This window comes from Bombus affinis, unplaced genomic scaffold (genome assembly GCF_024516045.1).
Source record: "Bombus affinis isolate iyBomAffi1 unplaced genomic scaffold, iyBomAffi1.2 ctg00000886.1, whole genome shotgun sequence".
Classification (NCBI taxonomy): domain Eukaryota; kingdom Metazoa; phylum Arthropoda; class Insecta; order Hymenoptera; family Apidae; genus Bombus; species Bombus affinis.
The window spans coordinates 1-22,734 of record NW_026109419.1 but is presented as its reverse complement, the minus strand read 5'-3'; the positions used below and the strand labels follow the sequence as shown (position 1 = coordinate 22,734).

Below are 22,734 nucleotides of genomic sequence, written 5' to 3'. Positions count from 1 at the left end.
AGCTGATTCGCTTAACGTAATTTTACTTCCGATGACGTAAACAAGAGCAGAAAGTACACAAGTAATAATACAGAAATGTCAAATGTACAGAAGAATAAATTTCGTTAAATCATTAGCACGTAACATTTCCTTATAATTCCATTTGTGTATAGCAAAATAGCTTGTGTGCTTTCATGAATTATAATTGATATTTAGAAGCTTTCATGTAGGTAGATATATAACTCGTGTTAATTAGTAATTTAACAATACATCATGACAACATATCATTTTCGTTTCTTCGTTTATCTCGTTATGCGCGTAAACGAATGTGTAAATAAAGACATATAATCAACGATAACATGTAGTGGCAAACATGATAATTATCGACAAAGGAGAATATTGGTGAAATGATTGTGGGTGATTTCACTCGGTGTATCGGTACATAAACTTTGATAGACATTGCCGGTGGATTCGCTGTCGGTGAAATCGTGTCGATGAAATAATTGTCAGTGATTTAAAGATAACCCAATTTATTGATCTCCCCTTCATAGAGTTGTACGTCTCTCTATAAAACATATTCTACCTGGAAGGGCTGAAACATTTAGCTTAGTCACACTAAACTGGACTGGACTGCAAGTAAGAAGATTGAAATGCAAAATTCACGTGTGAGCGCAACGATTTAGATGGAAAGTTCGATAAGGCGATTATGTATATTAACCCGAAAGAAAGCTCATGGCTTTGCAACGCGTTACACGCAACACGGAATTTCCCTCGCTGAAATAATCCTATTACAACGATACGATTTTCCTTAACAGATCTCGCAATGTAATTCTCCCTCTACAACTTTTTATTAGGTTTGAAACACGAGAGTTTCGAAGCTCTGCAAAGTCTCGCGAATCTAGAAGTCGAGTTTCAACGTATTTTCGCTTCTTATTTTATAGCTGTTAATAGTTATTATCTCACTCTGCACGTACATCAAACGAGTACTTATGTAAATCCAAAGGAAACGGAAACAACCGAGAATAATTGAGGATAATTCGAATACGTACCGATTAGTAAAGTGTTTGGCAAAGAAAAAAAAAGGAAAATTGTATCGGAGAAATAGGGGAAAAACGGTGGCGTACATCAAGCAATCTTTATGGCTGTAATACATTTATTATTCATTTATGTTCATTTTCTATCGCGTAACAGACGTTGAAATAACGAGCATATAAATCTTGTATCGCTCGACCTGACTTTTCCCGATGGAAAAATATTCACCAGCCTGGGATCGTGCATCGCTAATTACTCCGTTCTACTTTTCGAACGCGTTTCCATCCATACAGGAAAGCAAGAAGGCAAACCCTATCGCACAGTCATGAAGAGATGCAAAAGCAAGAAACCAACCAACGACATGCCGATCGACATGGTGGAAGCAGTCCTACAGAGGCTATTCACCATGGGACACGGACCCTCCCATTACGAGGGCCGCGAAGAGGCAGAGACCGAAGAAGAAGGAGACATCAGCTTCAGCGTCGTCATCGGCGAAGGCGATGTCGTCGATGCCGCCGTAAGAATGAACACCAAGAAGGCTGCAGGAGTCGATGGAAGACTCCTGGACTGCTGGAAGCAGGAGCTGGAAGCAAGCTGGAACCAGACTGCTGGAAGACGGCCAGAGTAATACTGCTAAGGAAGCCGGGAAAGGATCCCAGTCTCCCTAACGCGTACCGGCCGATAAGCATACTCCCAGCCATGAGCAAGATCTGGGAAAAATGCTTTAAGAAGATCATCGAGAGATGCATCGGAACGGACCCGTTCCATCGGAGGCAGTATGGGTTCAGAAAGAAGAATTAGCTTAGCGAATACCGATAAGAACAGGAAGAAGCTGAAACGGGCACAACGAACGGCCCTGTGCATAACAACGACGGCATATCGTACCGTCTCCCACGCGGCACTTTGCGTGTTGACCGGAAATCTCCCGATCTACATAAAGATAAAGATGCTCGGAGAGACTTACGAGTGGAACAGGATCCATAAGACCAAGATCGGCGCGGATGACGGCAACGAGCTGAAGGGGGAACTGGAGGCGCAAGGAAATTAATACCGAGTGCGCTGCTATTTACCAAAAAGAAGATGGACATCGATCATCACAGCATGCAGCTGTTAACCGGGCATGGGAGTGTGGCGGCACTCGACACTAACTAGTGTCGGACGACGGCAGCGACATCTACAGCCCCCAGTGACAATTACAGCGGACCAGGCCCAACTACCACAGCTATCACGCACGTCCAATAAATATATAACGCACACACGGCCACCTCTACAGGAGTTTCGGTGTCTATAGAAAGAGGATTGGCAAGAGCAGCGACAGCAACTGTCTCGACTGTGGAGACCCTAACGACGATGCAGAGCACGCCCTCTTCACGTGCCCGAGGTGAACGGACAGAAGGATTGAGCTGGAGAACGCTCTTGGCGAGAAGATAGACGTGGACAATCTGATCGCCACGGTGACCGCCAAGAACGAGAGCTGGGATAAATTCAGGCAATTTCGCAAGACCGTCATGTCTCACAGGAGGGTGACAGCGAAGGCCTTGAAGGAGGCAAGGAGGAGAACGAGAGCAACAACAACTACGCGGAGCAGTGAAGGCAGAGATACAAGACAACAAAGAACCACAGAAGGAGATCAGCCCAGTATTCTGAACTAGCTGAGAAGATGACGAGAGCAATACTGAATATACAGAATAGCTGCCCGACGAAGAAGATACAACGGGGCATGAAAGGACAACCCTGATGACTGCCGACAGGTTTTACCGGGGTTGTCTGTCCTCAAAGCAAAGGAAAAAGGAGGAGGGGTTTTTAGTGGGTATGGCAACAACATCCGCCCGAGTCCCACATAACCCAGTGATGCGGATCACTGGGTATGCGTAACAGCATTTTCCCCTCCTCACGCAAAAAAAAAAAAAAAGAAAAAAAACTATACACTCTATCAATTTTAAGTTGATAATTTCGTTATTATATAATTTTTCTTAGTCTAAACTGAATCCAGGAAGAAGAACTTTCATCCAATTACATACTTCATTAATTCATGAATTGTATTCGTTACCGTACGTACAAAAAGAAAGTTGACTGATATAAAAATTCAAAGGATAGAACTTCTAAGCTCGCGATTGGAAACAGATTCAGTTCAATGGTTTAATTTGCCATTTAATTGAATTCTCTGGCAATTTCAGCGAACTGTGGGCTTTAAAAGTGTCCCGCATTCAAACGCAAGACTTCTCCTCCACCTTTCTCTTTCTTTCAATTCCAACCTCAAGTAATTGACCTATTAATTCGACGATATATTTACATGCTCGCAAGGGATTCAAACAACTTCGTTGCGTTAAATTCGCAATTATAACCAACAGGAATGTCTCAATCAATGTGCAGCTCGAAACAAATAATAGATAATTAACTTTTCAATATAACGATTGATATGTTTGATGAAGAAAAATGTATGAATTTTTAAAAACGTCTCCTAGTACATTTAGCATTTTTATAGTAAAAACTTAGAACACACACGCACACATATACTATTCCATGAAATGATTTACACAGCTATGAGTCTAATCCTATCATATTATAAAGGGATGAACGAACTTTTCCTAATAAATATAACTTTATACAAAATCTTGTTTAAAAAAATTAGTTTTTTATTCTCACTAAATTAATTTAATATCAGAATATATAATTTTAGTCGTTATCAAAATTTTATGTCAAATGCGTTCATAGATATATATATAAATAAATGTCTAATCCTATGTATTTATTTCAACTGAAATCTTAACTTAAATATTTATTAACAATATTCTGACGAATATGCAATGAAAGATAAAAACAAGTTTATTTTTCCTATAGAATGTCTCATGCTTCTTACTCATTTTATGTTTCTCGTTGTCAGTGCGTAACTACTTATCAGCCGCATGAATGCTAAGTTTTACTACTGAGAAACGAAGAGACATATAGATGCAAATATACGCTATCTCGCGTGAAAAAACATCAGATACATTAACCAGAAGGAATATCCGATACATATAAAATTCATAGCGTAGTTATTTATACATACGGAATATTTCTTTCTGTATGAAATATTCTTTCTTCTGAGTTCTTATTATAAATGTATGTCCATTTCCTACCTTAAAATGTCTCTCCTTTGAAAAACTCCATTTAAATATAACGATCAACAAAATATTACCAATAAAAATATTGAAACGAGATGCTGAAAGAACCTTTTAATGAAGTACAAATGATTATTTCAACTTTAATTCTGTTAAATTTGAATTGAATCATTTATAAACCGAACAGGTGTATAAAATTTTATTGCGTAAAAATCGTGAAGCTGAAAATTAGGAACGAATAACGAATGAGTAACCTAGTTTCATTAAAAGGTACGTGTACGCCGATCCGTGTAACAACTTCGACACTCCAATTATTATAAAGCATGTATCCTTCAGAGATTTTTTGCGCGAACGCAAGATACCTTTTACACGTGCAACTGAATAAGTGGAACGTGATTTTCGATATTTCTTCTTGTAGAACTTGTAACAACGTAACTGTTTCACGAATATTTTCCCTGACACTTTTACAACGATGCGTAGAAATCTCCTTTTATAATTAATAATTTCAGCATTTCTCTGAACAGTTTCGTTGCGATTAAAAAATATACAAAGCTTACGACGTGCTTGTTTAAAAATATTTATATGGAACAAGATTTCGAATTTGTCGCATCAATCGCGATCTCAGCAGGTGTAAATTAATTCGTTCTAATGAACGAATAAATTAAACGACTCGTGACAAAAATTATCCCTGTCCATGTTTGTCTTTCTAAAACTAATTCAAGGCGAGTTAAATGAATCGCTGTGTACCCTATTCGCGCAGCATGTGTTTTAACGACCAGCATGCAAGCGTTAACGGTGTACTTTAGTTTCTCATGGTTGTGTTAAGCTGGTTGCTCTTAGAATGAGCATATACTTACCGCAGGAATTGAACAGCGGAGACGCCCGCAAGATGTTGACTTCGAATTGTAACATATGCAGTGTATGCAAATCCAAGGTCCCGGCACATACATCTGTCCATGTAAGACAGATCGTCCTTCGAAATCAGTACAGTTTCCTCCTAAATGCACTGAAAACGATTACCAGCGTCAATATCTTTGTCACTCGACAATCGTACGCGCAGTTACGCTAACCGTTTTAACGCCACGCAGCGTGATCACTCTATTCGCGTACCGTGGTAAATTGTGCCACGATGTATGGTCACGATCATTAATTCGCAACGCGCTCAAGCGTGCTCGTCGCGAGTCATATCAGAGTTTCCTCTCGTAATTACTCGTTTTTCAAATAATCATAAACCAAATAAAAAAAAAAACCAATATAAAAAATTACCTCTTGAATCGGAAAACCAAATCCTGCATTATAGAATGTTATCACACAAACGAAACGCAGAGCATAAATATTTCGCAAACTTTTGAGTGTTTGTTGTAACGCTTCCAGTATAACCGATGAAATGAAGCGCGAGCACGTCGAACGGTATATTTCGATGAAAAAAACAGGATGAAAAAGGGCAGCGCGATCGCGTCGATCGGTACTACTCGCAAATAAATAAACGAAGCGCTATCGCGCTGCACAGCACAAACCGATACGGAGTCTTGAAACATCCGACACTAAAACGGTTAATAACATTACGAAAACGACCGTACCAGGAAATTTTTGTTCAACGGATCCGCATTGCGGCTATCACGATGCTCCTTCGTTGCATCGATGCTTCATCGATGAGATTAAAGCACCGTTGAAATAGGTTATTCGATTTCTTACATGGGCAAAAAGTTTTTATATCGTGTTTGCTGTTTTACTTCGCAAGTGTGCTTTACAGTATACGTTAGAACTCCAAGTCGAGCTATCCGAGTTAAAGTCTCTTGAAACTTAAAACGGCACTTAAAGGATATAGGTATAATAGAAGGTTCGTTTAAAATTCAAAAGTGTATATACGTACATATACATTTGAATAAAAATAGCGGATAATCTCAAGTAAAAAAGTAGGTTCGTGTTAGTAAAATGGTTTCAAAATACTTGTCAAAAGTCAAACGACTTGACTAATTAAGAATGGATGTAAGAGATTGAAAGCAAAGGGCATCTAAGAGTATCAATTAAGTAACAAACTCACGGTGACAAAGAGGTTTTCACTCGCTCGAATTCAAATAAATCGGTTAATTTGAGCGAAACTTTAGGTGCACGAGAAGCGACACGCGTCCTCAAGGACTACGAAGGTTCTACTCGAACGAATGAAAACTTTTCTCTGGCCCGGTGTGTATACACAAGACGTGCGAATTTAAAGTGCAGATTGTATTAATTGAAATAATTGGTTGGTTTGATCAAATTAATCGTTTTAAGCTGAAATGACGAAGGTCATCCAAGTAATTGATGTCCACTGTAATTATTTGTTAATCGCGCGTGGAATCGGAACGATTCGACCTCGTTCCAACGCGAATCGTTACTAAGGCAGAGACGGCAATTAATAATTGTCGCGTCATTTGTTCGATCGTGTTCACAAATTCAAATACGGCTGAGTGGCGAAAACCATTTATAACACGTCCCGTACCGCGTAGGTCGTATACATATCTCAGGATGAATTTTTCGTACTTCGCCGCATATATTCTCCATGTCAGACATACCATAAAATATTTCGTGCAATCGCGTATTCCTGTCTAATGTCAGGAATTCTCTTTCCATAGGTCTGCGTTTTCCATATTATCTATTTTGCTTATCAGTAAACATTCTTACAATTTGTGATTAATACTGTACGTACAAGAACGTTAAGTTTTTGACGTTGTAATATTTCACATGAAATAATAATGGCTGTATATCGACTAACTTATTAATTAATTAAATTCGTGTATATCAAGTTTCCTATCATTTAATACTTTCGTGTAACTACAGAGATTTGATACTATGAAATGAAATATAAAACTTGGTAAAAAAACGCGCTTCGTTAGGAAATGAGGGTAATGATGCAAATATTTTTTGTAGCCATTATATAGAATTTCGATGGTATAATTAATCAGTATCAACTTACCAGCCCCTGACGGGAAGAAAGTGACGAAAATAACCTGCAAGCAGATGAGAATTGCAAGTATTTTCGAGTACAGGTCCTTCATGGTTGTAAAAGATCAGGGGATGTTGTCGCTCTAGAATAGGCGAAAATCAGCTGTTTCAATAACTGCTTTGTGGGCACTGGAGTGCGTAGACCAGAAATATCTGCGACAAAAATCAGAATACATTTGTTTTCACATGATTCGATCAATTTTGTGTAGGACTAAGCTGATTGAACCTAACACGGGATAATTGTCCAACTTACGACCTTAACAAGCCCGCTTGATTCTCTATAAGTGCTTGAAATTGATGCTTGTATTCTTTCCAGATTAACAAGCTTTGCCCCCCCCCCCAACCCCCTCCCTCTCTATTTCCTTAGATCGAGTTAGACTGCCACAACATATTATCTTTCTTCTTTTCTTTTCTTTTTTTTCGATCTTTTAAAGCCTTAAATCGCTGGTTATTATAGTGTATACATTCAATTACTCTGTAAGTCGTAAGTACATGTTTTACGTTATTTTTTATTTTCCAGCTAAATTCCACAAAAACAAGAAATATACTTCCAACGTGTTTTCACGTGTCTCTAGCAAAGATCTGAAAAACAAGTTGCGGCGCAATTTAAAACGACAAATAGCACCGTGTGTCTCGTTGTGGCAACGCACGCTTCGTCAGCTTTTTAAAAGCGCTCTCTGTCTGCTTTTTTCTCTCTTCACCGCCTATTCGTTTTTTCTTAACGAGTGAAACCGTTTTTACGAGGACGGGAGCACAGAAATGACGTACTGGCAATTCTGTTTCGTGATGACACAAGCAGCCCGGTTTCAGTGAATTAAACCTGGCCCCAAGCTTCCAATTATCTCTCCCTTCCTTTCCTTTATTTTTCCCTTCTATATCGAGTTTCAGGTTTTCTAAATTTCCATTACAATCAACTATGGCTTTTCTCTATTTTATATGTTAGCCGATGATTCATGGCAAAAACGTCGGCTGTAAAAATATTTGGAGTTGCAACAGCAACAAGTGTGTTTTCTCAAACAGAAAATATTGGAAGCGTACTCGTTGGCAAAACAGTTCACGGATAGTTCGTCCTCTGCTTGTTATTTGTTTCAATACCGTTAGCAAATAAATTCATGAAACATAGTGGTGTCGCATAAATTGAAAATAAAAGCTTTGCGTATACTTGGCAGTTGAACTTTGGCTATTATACGTATGTTATATATGTAGTATCGTGGACAAAAGGCCTAAGATATCTGCCGAACCATAAACAATGCCGCGAGAGCCGCGGCATCGTCGGGTACATCAATGTGTCGTCGGTTCTTTTTAAGTGGATAGTTTCGTGGAAAGGGCCTGCGTGACTCTGGCCACGGGCGTTTCGGGACACGTGTCCGATAGGACGGGAAAAGACAAAGAGACGCTAAAGGCAGTGTTAGTTGAGAAGCCGGAGAAGACGGATGCAAAAGGTGTGCAGAGTGTGACTTGAGAAGCGAGAGCGAGCGAGTGTAGAAGCGGAAGAGTGTGAATCGGGAAGTCGGAAGCCGTCTATGAGAATAAGACGTACGACAGCATCGTAATCATTTCGTTGCTTCGAACATTATTTATTAAATCAAAACATCATTACTTGTCCTTTCCTCTAAGACCCATTAAGATACTACATATATATATATATATATATATAGAAGATTGCTTAGAATTTGGAGCTTAATAACATATGTCAAAATCATTGACATTAAAGAAGGTGAACCTTACTTACGAAATTTCCTTCCGTCAAATGATACATAAAAATTGAAAAAAATAATATACATAGTTTTGACTTTCTTCCGCATTATAATTTGAATCACTCGATTTATTCGACTAAAGATAATCAAGCAATAACCTCACTTTACACGTATTCTCATCACGTGAAATAGATCACATCAGGGATTTTCAAAAGTCGATGGAATATTAATGGCGATTAATTATTTATGGATGTATTCTGCACGGTTAAAGCAATCGCCTAGTGAATTATCGAGTTCCAGGAATATGAGCGGTAAACAGGATTGCAGCTATAAATGACTCTCTAACGTGTATATTAGAGATGAATTTGATCATTTATCCTCATAATATGAAATACGCTTTCAAGTGGAAATCATAATTAACAATTTCTGGCAGCGAAAAGTAAATAAATCGATACGTTTAAATCAATATTAGAATTTCTTAATATTTTTATCAAATATTTTTATCAAATATTTTAACATCGTAGAAGTGTCGTTGGAGAGAAATATTAGGTTGTTCCAAAAGTTTCTTTCGGTTTATAAAGAAATGATAGATGTACGATATTTTTTGCATTATATTATTTTATTCAATTATGTGCGATCCACCTTTCTCCAATTTAATATAAAATAACATAAAACAAAAAATGCTGTGTATCTATCATTTCTCTATAAAACGAAAGAAAATTTTGCGAAAATATAATAGAAATTTAGCTTTAACACAATATAAAAATGGATTGTTATGCCCCTAGGAGATAAGAACAATATGATTAATATTAATAATGAATACGTTAACGTAACGAAAAGCAGCTTTTGCAGAAGGCTATAACCTGAAAATGTTTACTAAAGAATGATAACATGAATTTTCTTAAGTACCCCATTTGATACTTAATCTGCTTTGTAAATACTGTACGTCCTAACTTTGAAAGAATGCAATTTTAGCCAGAATGTTTCAAATTACCTAGCCGTATTGTTTCCTTGTAATGTAATTTATATTTACATTATCTCGCGTAATTCTTTCCACTTTATTGACTTCTAAACGTTAATGTAATATAATTTTTATAATATAATTTTAATCGAAGTTATTTAAAATTTGTAGTATCTCATCCCTACTAGAATAATATTAACAAATGTGCAGAGCTCAAGTCGAATAACACCGGCTCAGATAAATGATCATCAAACTTACTTTTGTTATCGTCGATGTCAGTGATTTTGAACCAGCCAACGTCCATGGCAATCAATATTATTTAGCCGGTCTTAACGCAATGTAAAAAGCAAAAAAAAAGAGGAAGGAAGGAACAGGGAAGCAAAGAGATAAAACGAATTTTTCATTTTCTCGAAACTAGATCGAGTTTCAAGCTGCTCGTAAAAGAGTCTGTAGCCAATCCGACTAAATTCGACGAACCGCGCTTGAAAATTCCCAGAGAACTGTGATAACCATCGAAATCTGTACAATTTGTCGATTCATCGCTTGATTAAAAAATGGAACAAAATGAGGCTGATCAGCCGGCCTTTCAACTTCTAATGATCCCTATCGTTTTACCCTAGGTTGAATGCTACGATATAAGCCGAAACAGCTATAAGTAGGGTTCACGTGATTGCCGCCATCTATTATTCACGCGTTACACATTCGCCAGACAGACGCGTCTAACGGTTGACATTGTTTTCTACCCTCAGTTCCAACGCAATTACGTTGCTACGTGCAATCAAGTCTCGAGTGAAGCTAATGATAAGTTGTTGTTCGATCCTACACAATTACTAAAATTATTCAAATTAAACTAATTTAGTCTAAAAAAACAAGTAATTTCGTTATATATTTCCTTTCATAATAAGCCATGGTTGGAATATAGTAGCTGACGAAAATATTCGTATATTTGTAGAAACATTTTAGGGCTGTATTATGCATAACGGCACTATAGAATTAATACTGTAACAGAATTCTACTATCATGGTTATGCTGGTAATATTCGAAACAAATCTGAAAATCTATGTAGATGTTGTAAGATATTCAGTACGAGTACTGTGCATTACTGGTATGTACATAATCACGACGAGATAAGGAAGGTACTGTTCTCTATTGCTCATCGCTACCCGTTGCTAGTAGCAACGTACTATGCATATATATCTCGTAAAGATTTTAAATGTAGCCAACGAGACCATTTTTAATATTTGACTATCGTGACCCATTACAGTTTCATCACTTTCGATTAATTGAACACGACCCGCACCTTAAGACTAAAATACACAATATAAGTATGGCACAGAAAATCTTTTAAAATTTACGGACGACTATTTATGGTATTTAAAGGCAGCAAAGATAATAATTAGCTGCGGATTTTCCTCGAATCGTAGCATACAATATGGAATCTGATTATTAAAAATTACAGTGGAAATACAGTGGATTTCCATAAGATATTCGTGCTTGTGGCATTTTGGAAATAAATTCTTAACCCAAATGGACGACCTCGATACTCGAGAAATTTTGTGAAGCTGACGTCAATGGCGATATGTACTGTTGTTGTGCTATCATTTCATAGTAAGCTGTATTGATTGCACTTCTATTCACGGAATTGATTTATTCCACACAAAAGTTGACAACAATAATCGAAAAAAGAAAAATATATTACCGCCTTTCACATCAGCATACACAAGCACATAGGATTTCACACGAATATACACACTTGTAAATTCGACGAAACGATCAAATTTAATTATTTTTCGATTTTTCGGGCATCAAGTACTACATCAAACGTTACACATCAAACGTTAAAATACGGCGAGCATACAAAATGTACAAACCACTCTAAATTAATTAACTTTGAACGTTATTGATTAATTAAAACAAACCACTGTTGCGTTGAGTTTTACATTTTAAAAAGTTGTTATCCGTTTTTGCTTTGTTTAAAACTAAAAACAGGACTACGTTCATTGTAAGTCGTAAATATCCCTTTTATTTATTTAAACAAACAGATATTTAAACAAACAACTTATAAATATATAATTTATTTACGTATATTTGTAATATCTGTTTTATAAATTTGTACAACCATTTATCCATTTATCTATTTTATTTGCATATAATTTTTATAGACTTTTTTTTCTTTTTTCTTATTTTTTTTTTTTTTTTTTATTTAAGAACGAAAAATTGTGATTCTATTTTAAGACATGTCAGACTGAAGCGATACGCGATATATATTTCTATTCGGATTTCACCGTCGTCGTAATCGATGCTATTGGAAACGTTTCACGATAGACGTCTTACAAGCGCTTGCAATGTCCGTCATGTGTAAGGCTCTACCACTGAATCGCGGCTGCCATTTAGTGATTAAGGTCGATCACTTAGAGACGTTAATCCGCCATAATGGTGAGCAATACATCGAAGCCATTATTGAAAGCATAGTTACGCGTTAATTTCATCGATCTTATTCACAAATAGAAGTGTACAAATTATAGGATTTCCAAATATTTAGTTTAGTTAAAAGGAGATATGAAAATGACAGGTATATTCAAAGGATAAAACAGAACCGTACGATTGTAAAGTTTCAAATCATTATAACTATTTAAATTTGAAAAATCTTACTATATTTATACAATATATTTTTATTAAGAATGGAAGAAATTTCGAAAAATCCGCCAACACTTTTTACTATCGTCTTGAAGCACACCATATGTTAAGCTTCTTCGTCGTTACAAATTTTATCGCGGATGTAACGAACGTTTCGAACATGTAGCACGCACGCGTCAACGCCTACATTTGGATTTTAAATATATGTTTTATGCATTAAATGTATTTGTACTTTCTTGCGCAATTTCTTTTAATTTGTTACGATATGGAGGGTTTAATTACGTTTAAGATATCTATCTGAATCCTTTAAATTCAATGTTCTTTAAAACATTACGTTACGTAAAATAATCGTTTTTCCACTTTATTGTATCATAAAATAGTTACTTAAATTCATATTACTTAAAGAATCTTCCTACAGAAAGAATAAAAAAGAATAAAATCCTATATGTTAAATTTTACGTGGTTGATGGAATACATAGCGATGACGAGAACTAACTACAGACAACAAGAAAACTATTAGCGAAGGCAACTGGTGACTATGAATGTCGTCTTTATAATATGTGGCGACTAAGGAGAACAACTACCAACTACGGATAACAAGTAACAACCAACTGTCTCGTTTCTAAGGGGCAACTAACTTGCAATTATCCTCCTTTGATGGTTCCTGTAGCGTGATATACGTCTTGAACGTAGTTAAAGAATATGGTCGCTGCTGAATGGCGATTTGACAGCAAGGCGATCCCGCCAGTTCAAAGCTTGACATTGCAAGCTACCGAAGACCATTAATCTTGTTATCGAATATCTAGCTTTCAGAAGAACCCTTGTGATATGATATGACGTCATGACATTTTTATGACGAAGATGAACAAACACCGACCTCTAACGAAACAAATTTTTATTAAGTGCCGTATGTGGGTTGCAGGCCGGCCAACCAAGGAAATTTATCGAATGTATAAAGTAAAATATATACGAATATATTGGATATATCATAAAATGCCCGCGTTATATCGTCTAAAGAAAGCTAAATTTAAGGAATTAAAAAATTGAAATACCAATTATAAGAGAGTTAATTAAATTCAAACCTATCGATGGTCTCATAAAGACCTATATTTCCTGGAAATTGATATCTTTCGAATTCTAAATTCTCCTTAGAAAGTATCATAGAGAAAATATGAAACTTGAAAAGTACATCACGCTGATGCCTCGATAAACCGTCGTGTCGATAAATCCATGTGTCCGAGCGATGAATTTTCCCCAAACAACAAAAAACTGAAGGGAAATCTTCTTTGAAGGACGTGACAAAAGGTAGGGGAAGCGGGAACAATGATCACGCGATAAACTGATGGTGTACGTATAGAACGTGTACGTATAGAACGTTGCGAGAGAATTATCGAGAAACAAAAAAAGAAAAAAATAATCGTTGGCCGGCGCGACTATACGCTGTCGACGGGCAAACAGCGACTGAGACTAACTGAAACGAACTCTGTCGCAGTACGAGCACGGGCTGCGTTCGCGGGTCGATCGAACACGTTCTGCGCCTCTCCTCGGCACCGGCGTCAAAGCCACCCCCGATGGCTGCAACGCACTGGTGCACTTGGTGGTCCTTCCTTTTTCGTGTGATATTATACCAGCATCTGTGATGCCATTTCAAAGACCGCAATCAAAGCATTAAATGCCAGATTAAAGCGACGCGATAATATTACCCCAATATTCGTCCGTAAATGTTACCGTATAGATGTTTAATGCTTTATTATGCTTCGATAAAGCAATAACACAGAAATAATTGCATTATTATGCTTCGAATAATTTACTATCACATGAATCGTTCCACAAGAAAACATATGTTTCACTTTTCCCCGTAGTATGATTGTAATTTATAACAAATATTTATAATTTATAATTTAAAATATTTATAATTCACTGAAAGTATCTTCCTGTCACGATTATAGGCGTAAAATGTCAAATTAAAAGTACCAAATTAAAAACATATGGTATCCCGAAACCAAACGTACGACATGGCGAATCACGATGATACGATAAAATTGATCTATGTCTTGATTTATTCAAACAGAACGAACTTACTCGAACTTTTCCAGAATAAACGATTTATCCGATAATATCCGTCACTAGCTTCTCTTCCTTCAACGGTAACAACTGACACCGAAAGCTCGAGAGACCCGAACGGTGAGACGTACCCAGAAGCAATGCAGTTACCTGGGCAAAGAGTCCCAAAGACCAAGGACGTAGGAAATTTCGAGAAACGGAAATGGAAACTGGAGTGGCGCGTCAATCAGCACTGACGGAAACTAATAAAAATGGAAAAAACCAAACTAATTCGTTTCACAAATTATTAAAACGATATTATTGAAAATTTCACTCGATTTTCTCACTGCACACGTCAATATTTGTCGAAATATCAATATTAAAAAGTTAATAAAAAAAAATATCCTCTTTCTTCATACCTGTCTTTCTCCCGGGCGGCGAAGGAATACTAGAATGTTCGAGAACAACGGATACTTTTTGATTTTATCTCAATATCAATTTCAATCTTTTTAAACGAAATATAATCTGAACGATGAAACGTTTGATCAAATAATGTTCTTCGTTCGATGCTAAAGGAAATTGAGAAGAAACATCGAAAATTCGTTAATAAAACGAATTTCTTTGTTTCTGTTAGATAATAAACTTGATATACGTATTGGTTTTTAAAATCAATATAGCTAACCAATGGGCACACTTTTTAACAAGGGTGATGGAACATACCAAAAATCTTTCAAGATGGTCTTGGCAACGGAAGAGTCGAAAATATGACAATTATGAATGAAAAATTCTAATATTTTACAGCTGGCAACGATAAACAACTCCAGATATTCTCCTAATTAATTTACAACAAATTCGCGTATATGATCGATAGCTGACGTCACTGTGTCCCACAGCCCTTGTAAAACGATAAGAATTTCCTGGGAAACTTGTAGCCACGAAATGAAAAAGATGATAAAACTTCTAACAAGAGTACTGAGACGAGCAACTTTGTACTTACCCCTTCGGAGTAGGGAACGTGATTAAACGTCCGCGAGTTCGAAACTTTTGTAAGTCACTGCACGGCCGCTGCTTATGGTGGAAATGTAATAGATATAAGTACAGAGCGCGTGAGCGAACTAAAAACGCGATATAGGGGTAAAGAGAGAGACCGTTCCGTCCTTCTCTAATGCCCGCGTACTTGTACCGGAAATGTGTAACAACGGTAAACGAGCGCCGTCAGTGTCCACTAGTGTGCATGCCTGATTAAACAAGGACAGAAAATGCTTATATACAGCCTTCTCTTTCTATTTCCATGTCGCATCCATCTTACTATACAGTAGACAGGATTCGACTATTCCATCATTATATTCGCACCCTGCTTACGTGTGAACTAACATTGCCATGACAACAAATCGTTCGTCTCCTGTTTGATGCTCAGTTTTCAACGGAGTTGAAGGGAAACTTTATAAGAGAAAGGAAGTGACGGATTGTCTCAAAGTAATAAACGAAAATTCTCGTAACTATCGAAAAACGATAGTCAATACAAGGATATCATTATCACATTTAAAACTATTACAATGAACGGTGATTTATCGCTGCAAGGTACCACAAATAAGATATCTCATAATTTGCGAAAAGACTTTGGAACTTCCATGACAGTCATGAGTGTGTTTTGTCATTGATTTGCCATATTGCGTTTTTCACAATTGTTGTTCATTTTTTGTGATATTTTACACTCGCACATAGTATCTATGATTTTTTCTTTCGATAATTCTTATAATTATTGTCAATAATTAATTATTTATAACCATTTACGCTGTATTATATATCATTAAGATTTATCTTTGCACGTATCAAGATAGTAGATAACAAAATTATGTTTATATATTTATATTATGTGTATATATTTAGATATCTTCTTAGTTGCAATTTTTTCGAATAATATCGGCGACCAATCGAAATAGAAATTAGTGCGGAAAGAGGGGAAGGAACCAAAATTTGAAAATCGACATCGGTACTCAGTAGTTATAGAGTAACTCAATCGATAACGTAGATTAACTAGTTATAAATGAAAATATATTTAAATTCAAACTTTAAAAATTAGAAATTAAAAGGCAGAAGGCAAAAAATTATCGCCGAGGATTTATATAATAATAAATAGACAGTACATTCTTTTTGTCTGTCTTACCTAGAAATAAAACAGTTAATTGATGATTATCGTATAGTGTGTACTCATAGCATAAAATTTGTTCAATGAATTAAAAATTATATTTTTTAGATATGTAGACATTAGCGATGTATTAATCCGGGAAGCTCGTCTACCTCGGAAATATCGAGTCTGCGGACAACGTCGATTTGGAAATTATTCTTACAGAATATGAAAATTATTACAAGATGAAATTCCAAAAATATCCTATATTGTGCAAGAAAATAACTGAAAAGGAAATAAAGACGAGGGAAATGACAAATGCGAACAAAGTGTAAGAATTTAAATTATTTAACACTATTCAACGTTCTCAACGTATTCAACGTATCGATTACAATATCATTCAATCTTTGAAGAAGTAGTAAAACGTGTCAAATCTGTTAGCAAACAAACGAGAAGTGAGTCTGTATCTGGGTCTGTGAAAGGGAGGAATGCACAACAGAAGATGAGGGGTGATGCTACGGATGATATTAATCTCGCAATGACAGTGACATCAATTTTCGCCAATGAAAGCGATGAATCTTCATCAGAAGAGGAGAGCTATTTAACATCTTAATGGAACAATCCACGCAATCAAAGATATCAAAATAGGCTCAGAAGCTTTATATAGACAATCTGGAATTATGGAAGATTATTGAAGACATTTCATGCGTAAGTTATTTTCGATTAATATACGTATTGTAAATACTGATTTCAGTAAAGCTTTAAATAACGAATTACATAACACTTACGGAAATTAATACGGAGATTATGCGCCATTTCATCTTTGTATTGTCGTAGGAAATCATACTGACAAAATTAAATGTATATTGGGACAACATCGTAGGCCTAGAGGAATGTAAATCTGCTATTAAGGAGGCCATTGTGTATCTCCTCAAGTACCTTATCTTTTTTAAAGGCCCATTTTCTCCCTGGAATGTCAATGCACCTTTTTTAACATAACGGCCAGCTCATTGGTGAGCAAATGGAGAGGTGATTCCGAGAAGTATATCCGTGTAAGTTGATTTCCTTTGTCTATGAAGAAGAGATTCTGGAATATATCATATATAATAATAATCATATATAAATAGAATAGTTACATTAATACATTTGTTAAACTGAACAGGTTTTATTTGAACTTGCCTATAATTTTTTCGCCTACAATTATTTTTATCGACGAGATTGACTGGATAGGCACAAATAAAGGAGTAAACTGTACATTGTCTGAACCTGCAAAGAGATTCAGATCAGAACTTCTTTCTAGATTGGATGGATTAGTATCTAACGAAAATTCTAATGTAGTTCTTTTGGCTGCAACTAATTGCCCTTGCTATGTATATCACGCTATTTCAATGTTTTCTAAGTAGAAAATATCTTAATATCATAATTATTCATTATCTTAATCTTAATTATTGTGTTGTGCGGAATATTCCTTTGTTATTATTAATATAACAGAACAATAATATTTATTGTAAATATATTATTAGGGACATTGATGCAGCTTTACGCAGATGCCTTGAAAAGAAAATATACGTATCATTACCAAATGAAGTTACTCGACTTGGTATGTTCAAATTATACCTTAGCAACCAGTTATTAGAGGAATATGGATATTGTAAACCACATAATAAAATCTACTGAAAAATATTCTTGCGTGGATATAAAATTGCTTTGTAAGCAAGCATGGCTGCTCGAAATAAGTCCAATATGGGAAAAACTTGAAAAAAAAAAAAAAAAGAAACATCTGTTACGACTTTGAAATATGAATTAAAGAATTATGAAATAATAGCAAAATTGTTAAAAAACAATGTCACCTACAGTTACGGATGTGGATAGATATGAAGCGTGGAATAAATATGTATGCCATAAGAACATATTTTAAAAAATATAAATGCTTATCATATAAAAATATAAAAATATAAAAATATAAAAATATAAAAATATAAATGGTTATAAATTATTAATATAATTATCGTTCGAAAAATTGTTCGTGTGCGTGCATGTATGTGTGCGCACGCGTTATAAACAAGTTTGAAATGTTCGTTCTACATATATGTATACGTGGTATACATCTTCCCTTATAATATATAATATGTGTAATCTGAGTGGTAATATCTCCACGTATTACATATGTGTTAGTGTATTTTATCGATAATCTGTCTTTTATTCCTTTTATCTTATTAACGCATGTATGGGCGCGTATATGCGCCGGGCGAAAGCTATGGTTATATATGGGATTGTTAACAAATAAAAATTAATCTAGGTGTTATTAAAGAAATTTGTTTCACCTTCTAAACTTTTTGATGATTGGTTTACTTTGAATATTTTGCATATTTTTGCATATCATGAGCATTTTGTACATTTCTATACATTCAAACTTTCTATGAATATAAAATGATCCGCACTACTATCTACTTCATAGTATACTCTATACGTTTAAAATGCTCCATTAGAAGCTTAAATCTATCAAAATACAGCTCCTAGGGAAATGTGAATTTTCACATGAACACATAATATCGATTTTCTCATTGAAACGTATAGGCAGGTATATACTAGCATAAGCCACCTTCGGCATTTGGCCGTATGATGCAGCACTAGCTCTGTAACATAGAAAACCATAGGCGTCAGTTCTTCTTATTTCCTCTTTGATATATGTTTACTTTAATGTCACTTATTCAGACGCTTGATACATTGTCGGAATGAAATTTTAGTAATGTGCAAGTAATTTTGAGTAGATTAATAAAGTATAATAAGATATCAGATTCATGTACGTAGATTCAAGTGACATCAATCTTTATGTCTAGTATATACATGTGTATTGATCTATAAGTCAGTGTTAAAATAACAAATAAATGGCAGAAGAAGGAAAGAAGATTTCCTTCGGTTTTGCGAAATCTATTAAGAAACCTGTGTTAAAAAATGCTATTCCACAAGAAAAAAAGAAAGTTGATTACATTGAATGCCTTGATGAGAAAGGTATTAAAGTAATAGGGTGAGTTCAAAAAGTAAAATTTATAATCAAGAAACATATAACCTCAACCTAACCTATAAAAATCACCAATAGCGGAATATATATATTTGAAAACAATTTTTTTATTTCAATGAGGAAGAAAAAAAAGATGAACCTCTAATTATTCCATTACTAGGTTCAAAAACCTGGCATGATAGAATTCTTAATAAAATAGATGCAGACATTTTCCTTCCGAAGGCAGATAAGGAAAAGGTAGGAGACGCTAGTGTTAACGAGGCAAAATCAAAGCTATCTAATGGAAAAACATCGCCAATAATATCAATAAAGAAAGAGCCAGTTGAAGATAGTGAAAATAAAGTTGTTACTTTAGAAGAGCAAGCGACTAAAGAAATCATTGGGGAACTTAAGTCAAAGAATAAATATGAAACTAAAACAAATGATTTAACTTTACCTTTAGTAGAAGATGAATCATTAAGAGGCAAAGAACAGGTACGTTATCAACATATTGATGTGCAATGCACAGATGTATTACATTTGCATATTATAAATATCGTTTTGTATTTTTCAGTCTACGTTAGAAGATTATGAAAAAATTCCTATTGATGCTTTTGGTGTAGCAATGTTAAGGGGAATGGGGATGGCAACCAGGAAAGGGAATTGGTTTGAAATGAAAAGTATGAATTTTACTCTGGATTAAATTAATTATATGTATTTAATACATCACTTATTGGAAAGTAAACAGAGAACATCATTTTTTTATTTCACAATCGTTTATTCTAACTATTACAGATTAGTAGCAGCTGTCATACCAGAATTACGACCAAAAGGTATGGGTCTTGGAGCAGACAAAGTAGCATTGCAGAAGAAAAATACAGATTTCAAAAAAGAAGAGGAAGAAGTTAAAATCGAGAAAGGAACATTTGTGAAAATTATAGCTGGAGAACAAAGTAATAATTATGGTCAAATAGAAGGATTCGATGATGATGCAGGAAGGCTCATAATAAAACTAGCTCTTGGTGGAAATATAATATCTGTAAATGAATTTATGGTACAGCCAGTGACTAAATCAGAATATTCTAAGAACTCAAAAGTTCAAAGTTAATATGAAGTGTTAGTTTTTCATTAAGGGACATTTAAGAAAATAAATTTGAATTGACATATACATATAAAGACATAATCGGACATGTAGAAAAACTAATTCAAGAGTACCTGTAAGTGTGTTGTTGCATGCAATTTTTTAAAGGTCCCTTCTATCTTTATATAAAATATGATAAATGTAGAGGTTTTAGATTTCAGTATTTTATGGGGTTAATTTCAGATACAAAAAAGTATGAGGAATATAAGGACAAGGAATCCAAGGGACTCAAGCAAAAGATGGATAGAAAAAGATCAATGTCCCCTGACCCCGAAGACGGTGAAGAACAAAAGTAGTAATAAAAGAAAGAAAATCGGAAGTACGATGCACAATAAGAACAAGTATGATAAAGTGGGGGATAAAAAATCAGAAAGACGAAAAAGACGCTCCGAATCTAATGATGACAGCGATAGTGATTCTGAAAAGAAGAGACGGAGAGAAAGAAGTAACTCTAATAGTAATGATTCTTATAAATTAAAAAGATTGAAGAAGTCAAAGAAACGTAAGAAGTACGATTGCTCGTCTGAAAGATCAAGTAAAAAACGAGACGACGAGAAAGATCAAGATCTCGATCATTTAGTAGGCAGTAATATTTTCCAGGAACGTATTCGGTCATTTTACTTTCAAGATAAATTGTACAATTTTATTTATACAGATTTTATAATAAAGTGTATTTTTACAAAAGTATATTTCTTTTCTTACCCTTAACTGAAAATTACATTTAATTATAATATGTAATAATGTTTACAATTACATCAAAGTTAATGTCCTAAACTTTATCAATAATTATTAAAAATCCCCGCGTATTGCTTACGTAATGTTGATATCGAGTAATACCATACATAACCTCAAAGAACATTATGATACTTACGAACATCGTTAAACAAGTAGTGCGAACGATGTCGAGTAAGTATTCACTATGTATAAAGTATTTATAAATAAAAAGTATGGGAAATATATAACCGAGTGTATTTAACTTTTCCAACATTTTAGCATTTCGCTTGGCGTTGGTACAACTTCAAGTAAATGAAGTAAAAAGCAAAAATGTAGAGCGGGCAGTTTTCCTACATTTCAAGCGCGAAAGAGCATAATGCTGATATTATCGCTCTTCCTGAATGCTTTAATTCACCATATGGAATACGTAATAATTTGTTTCTTTTTCTAATAATTTATTATATGTATAACAACTATATAGAAAAAAGTAAAAGTAGACAAATTACCTTAACGTTCATACTTCCATAAAGATTGTGAATTGACTCGAGAATATAGAATTTCCCCATTTTTATGATTATCGTGATTTTTGTATAAATATATTTTTTAAGATACTAATAATTAGATACTTATAAACTAGTATTATCAATTATTTTGTATTTATAATTCCACCTATAATAGTTAAAATTAAAGTTAGTTAAAATCTAACTTTATGTTTCAAAAAGTACTAGCAAAGTCGTTAAGTAACAAGTCACTGGTACTGACCCAAATAGCATGATTGTAATTAAACATTTCTAAATATTCATTTTTCATCTTGAACCTGTAGAAACAATTTATTATATGTACTATTATCTAAGTAATTATATATTTAAGTAAATCTAAATATAAAATTTAGTTATTTTAATAATTTAAAAAATAAAAAATTGACAAACATTTCAACCTAATTTATGGTTGGAACAAAGGACAGTTATTTTCATTAATTGAAATATTGCAATGCAGAATAGTTTCCAAAATACGCCGAGAGTATTCCTGATGAAACGGTGAAACGAGCGTTGCTTTATCGAAGGCAGCTAAGGAAAACAGCATTTATGTAGTTGGTGGTACGATACCTGAAATAGAGGGCGATAAATTGTACAATACCTGTACTATTTGGGGTCCCGATGGAACTTTGATAGCAAAACACCGGAAGGTAAATAATATACCTCCATGTGGCTTTGAAATTGAAAATATTGGGGTGGAGAAAGTGACTCTATCTAGGAATAATTTAGGAATATGCATATGTACATACGTGTACTATAACCAATTCTATAATTTAAAAAAT

At 34.8% G+C, this 22,734-nt stretch overlaps 1 protein-coding gene and 3 long non-coding RNA genes across 4 annotated transcripts in view; 2 read left to right on the top strand and 2 right to left on the bottom strand.

Moving 5' to 3' along the window:
* The window catches only part of LOC126928376 (uncharacterized), a 33,198-nt gene extending 15,531 nt beyond the window's left edge, over positions 1–17,667 (bottom strand). The window contains exons 1-2 of the long non-coding RNA XR_007716588.1: positions 17,349–17,667; positions 16,600–17,232 (exon numbers count right to left, since the gene is read on the bottom strand). This is a non-coding gene — a long non-coding RNA (uncharacterized LOC126928376). The remainder of the gene's footprint in view (positions 1–16,599; positions 17,233–17,348) is intronic.
* Positions 4,464–5,915, bottom strand: LOC126928378 (uncharacterized). Its single transcript, XR_007716589.1, has 2 exons — positions 4,970–5,915; positions 4,464–4,860 (listed from the first exon to the last, which is right to left on the bottom strand). It is a non-coding gene; the product is annotated as an uncharacterized LOC126928378 (long non-coding RNA).
* Positions 17,668–20,348: 2,681 nt separating the features above from the next.
* On the top strand, positions 20,349–21,614 carry LOC126928380 (G-patch domain and KOW motifs-containing protein-like). The gene is made up of 2 exons (XM_050744140.1): positions 20,349–20,615; positions 20,886–21,614. The coding sequence occupies exons 1-2, from the start codon at positions 20,397–20,399 to the stop codon at positions 21,408–21,410; spliced, it is 744 nt and encodes a 247-aa protein (XP_050600097.1). The 5' UTR covers positions 20,349–20,396; the 3' UTR covers positions 21,411–21,614.
* A 426-nt stretch (positions 21,615–22,040) lies between these two features.
* Positions 22,041–22,579, top strand: LOC126928381 (uncharacterized). The gene is made up of 2 exons (XR_007716591.1): positions 22,041–22,193; positions 22,413–22,579. It is a non-coding gene; the product is annotated as an uncharacterized LOC126928381 (long non-coding RNA).
* Positions 22,580–22,734: the final 155 nt, after the last annotated feature.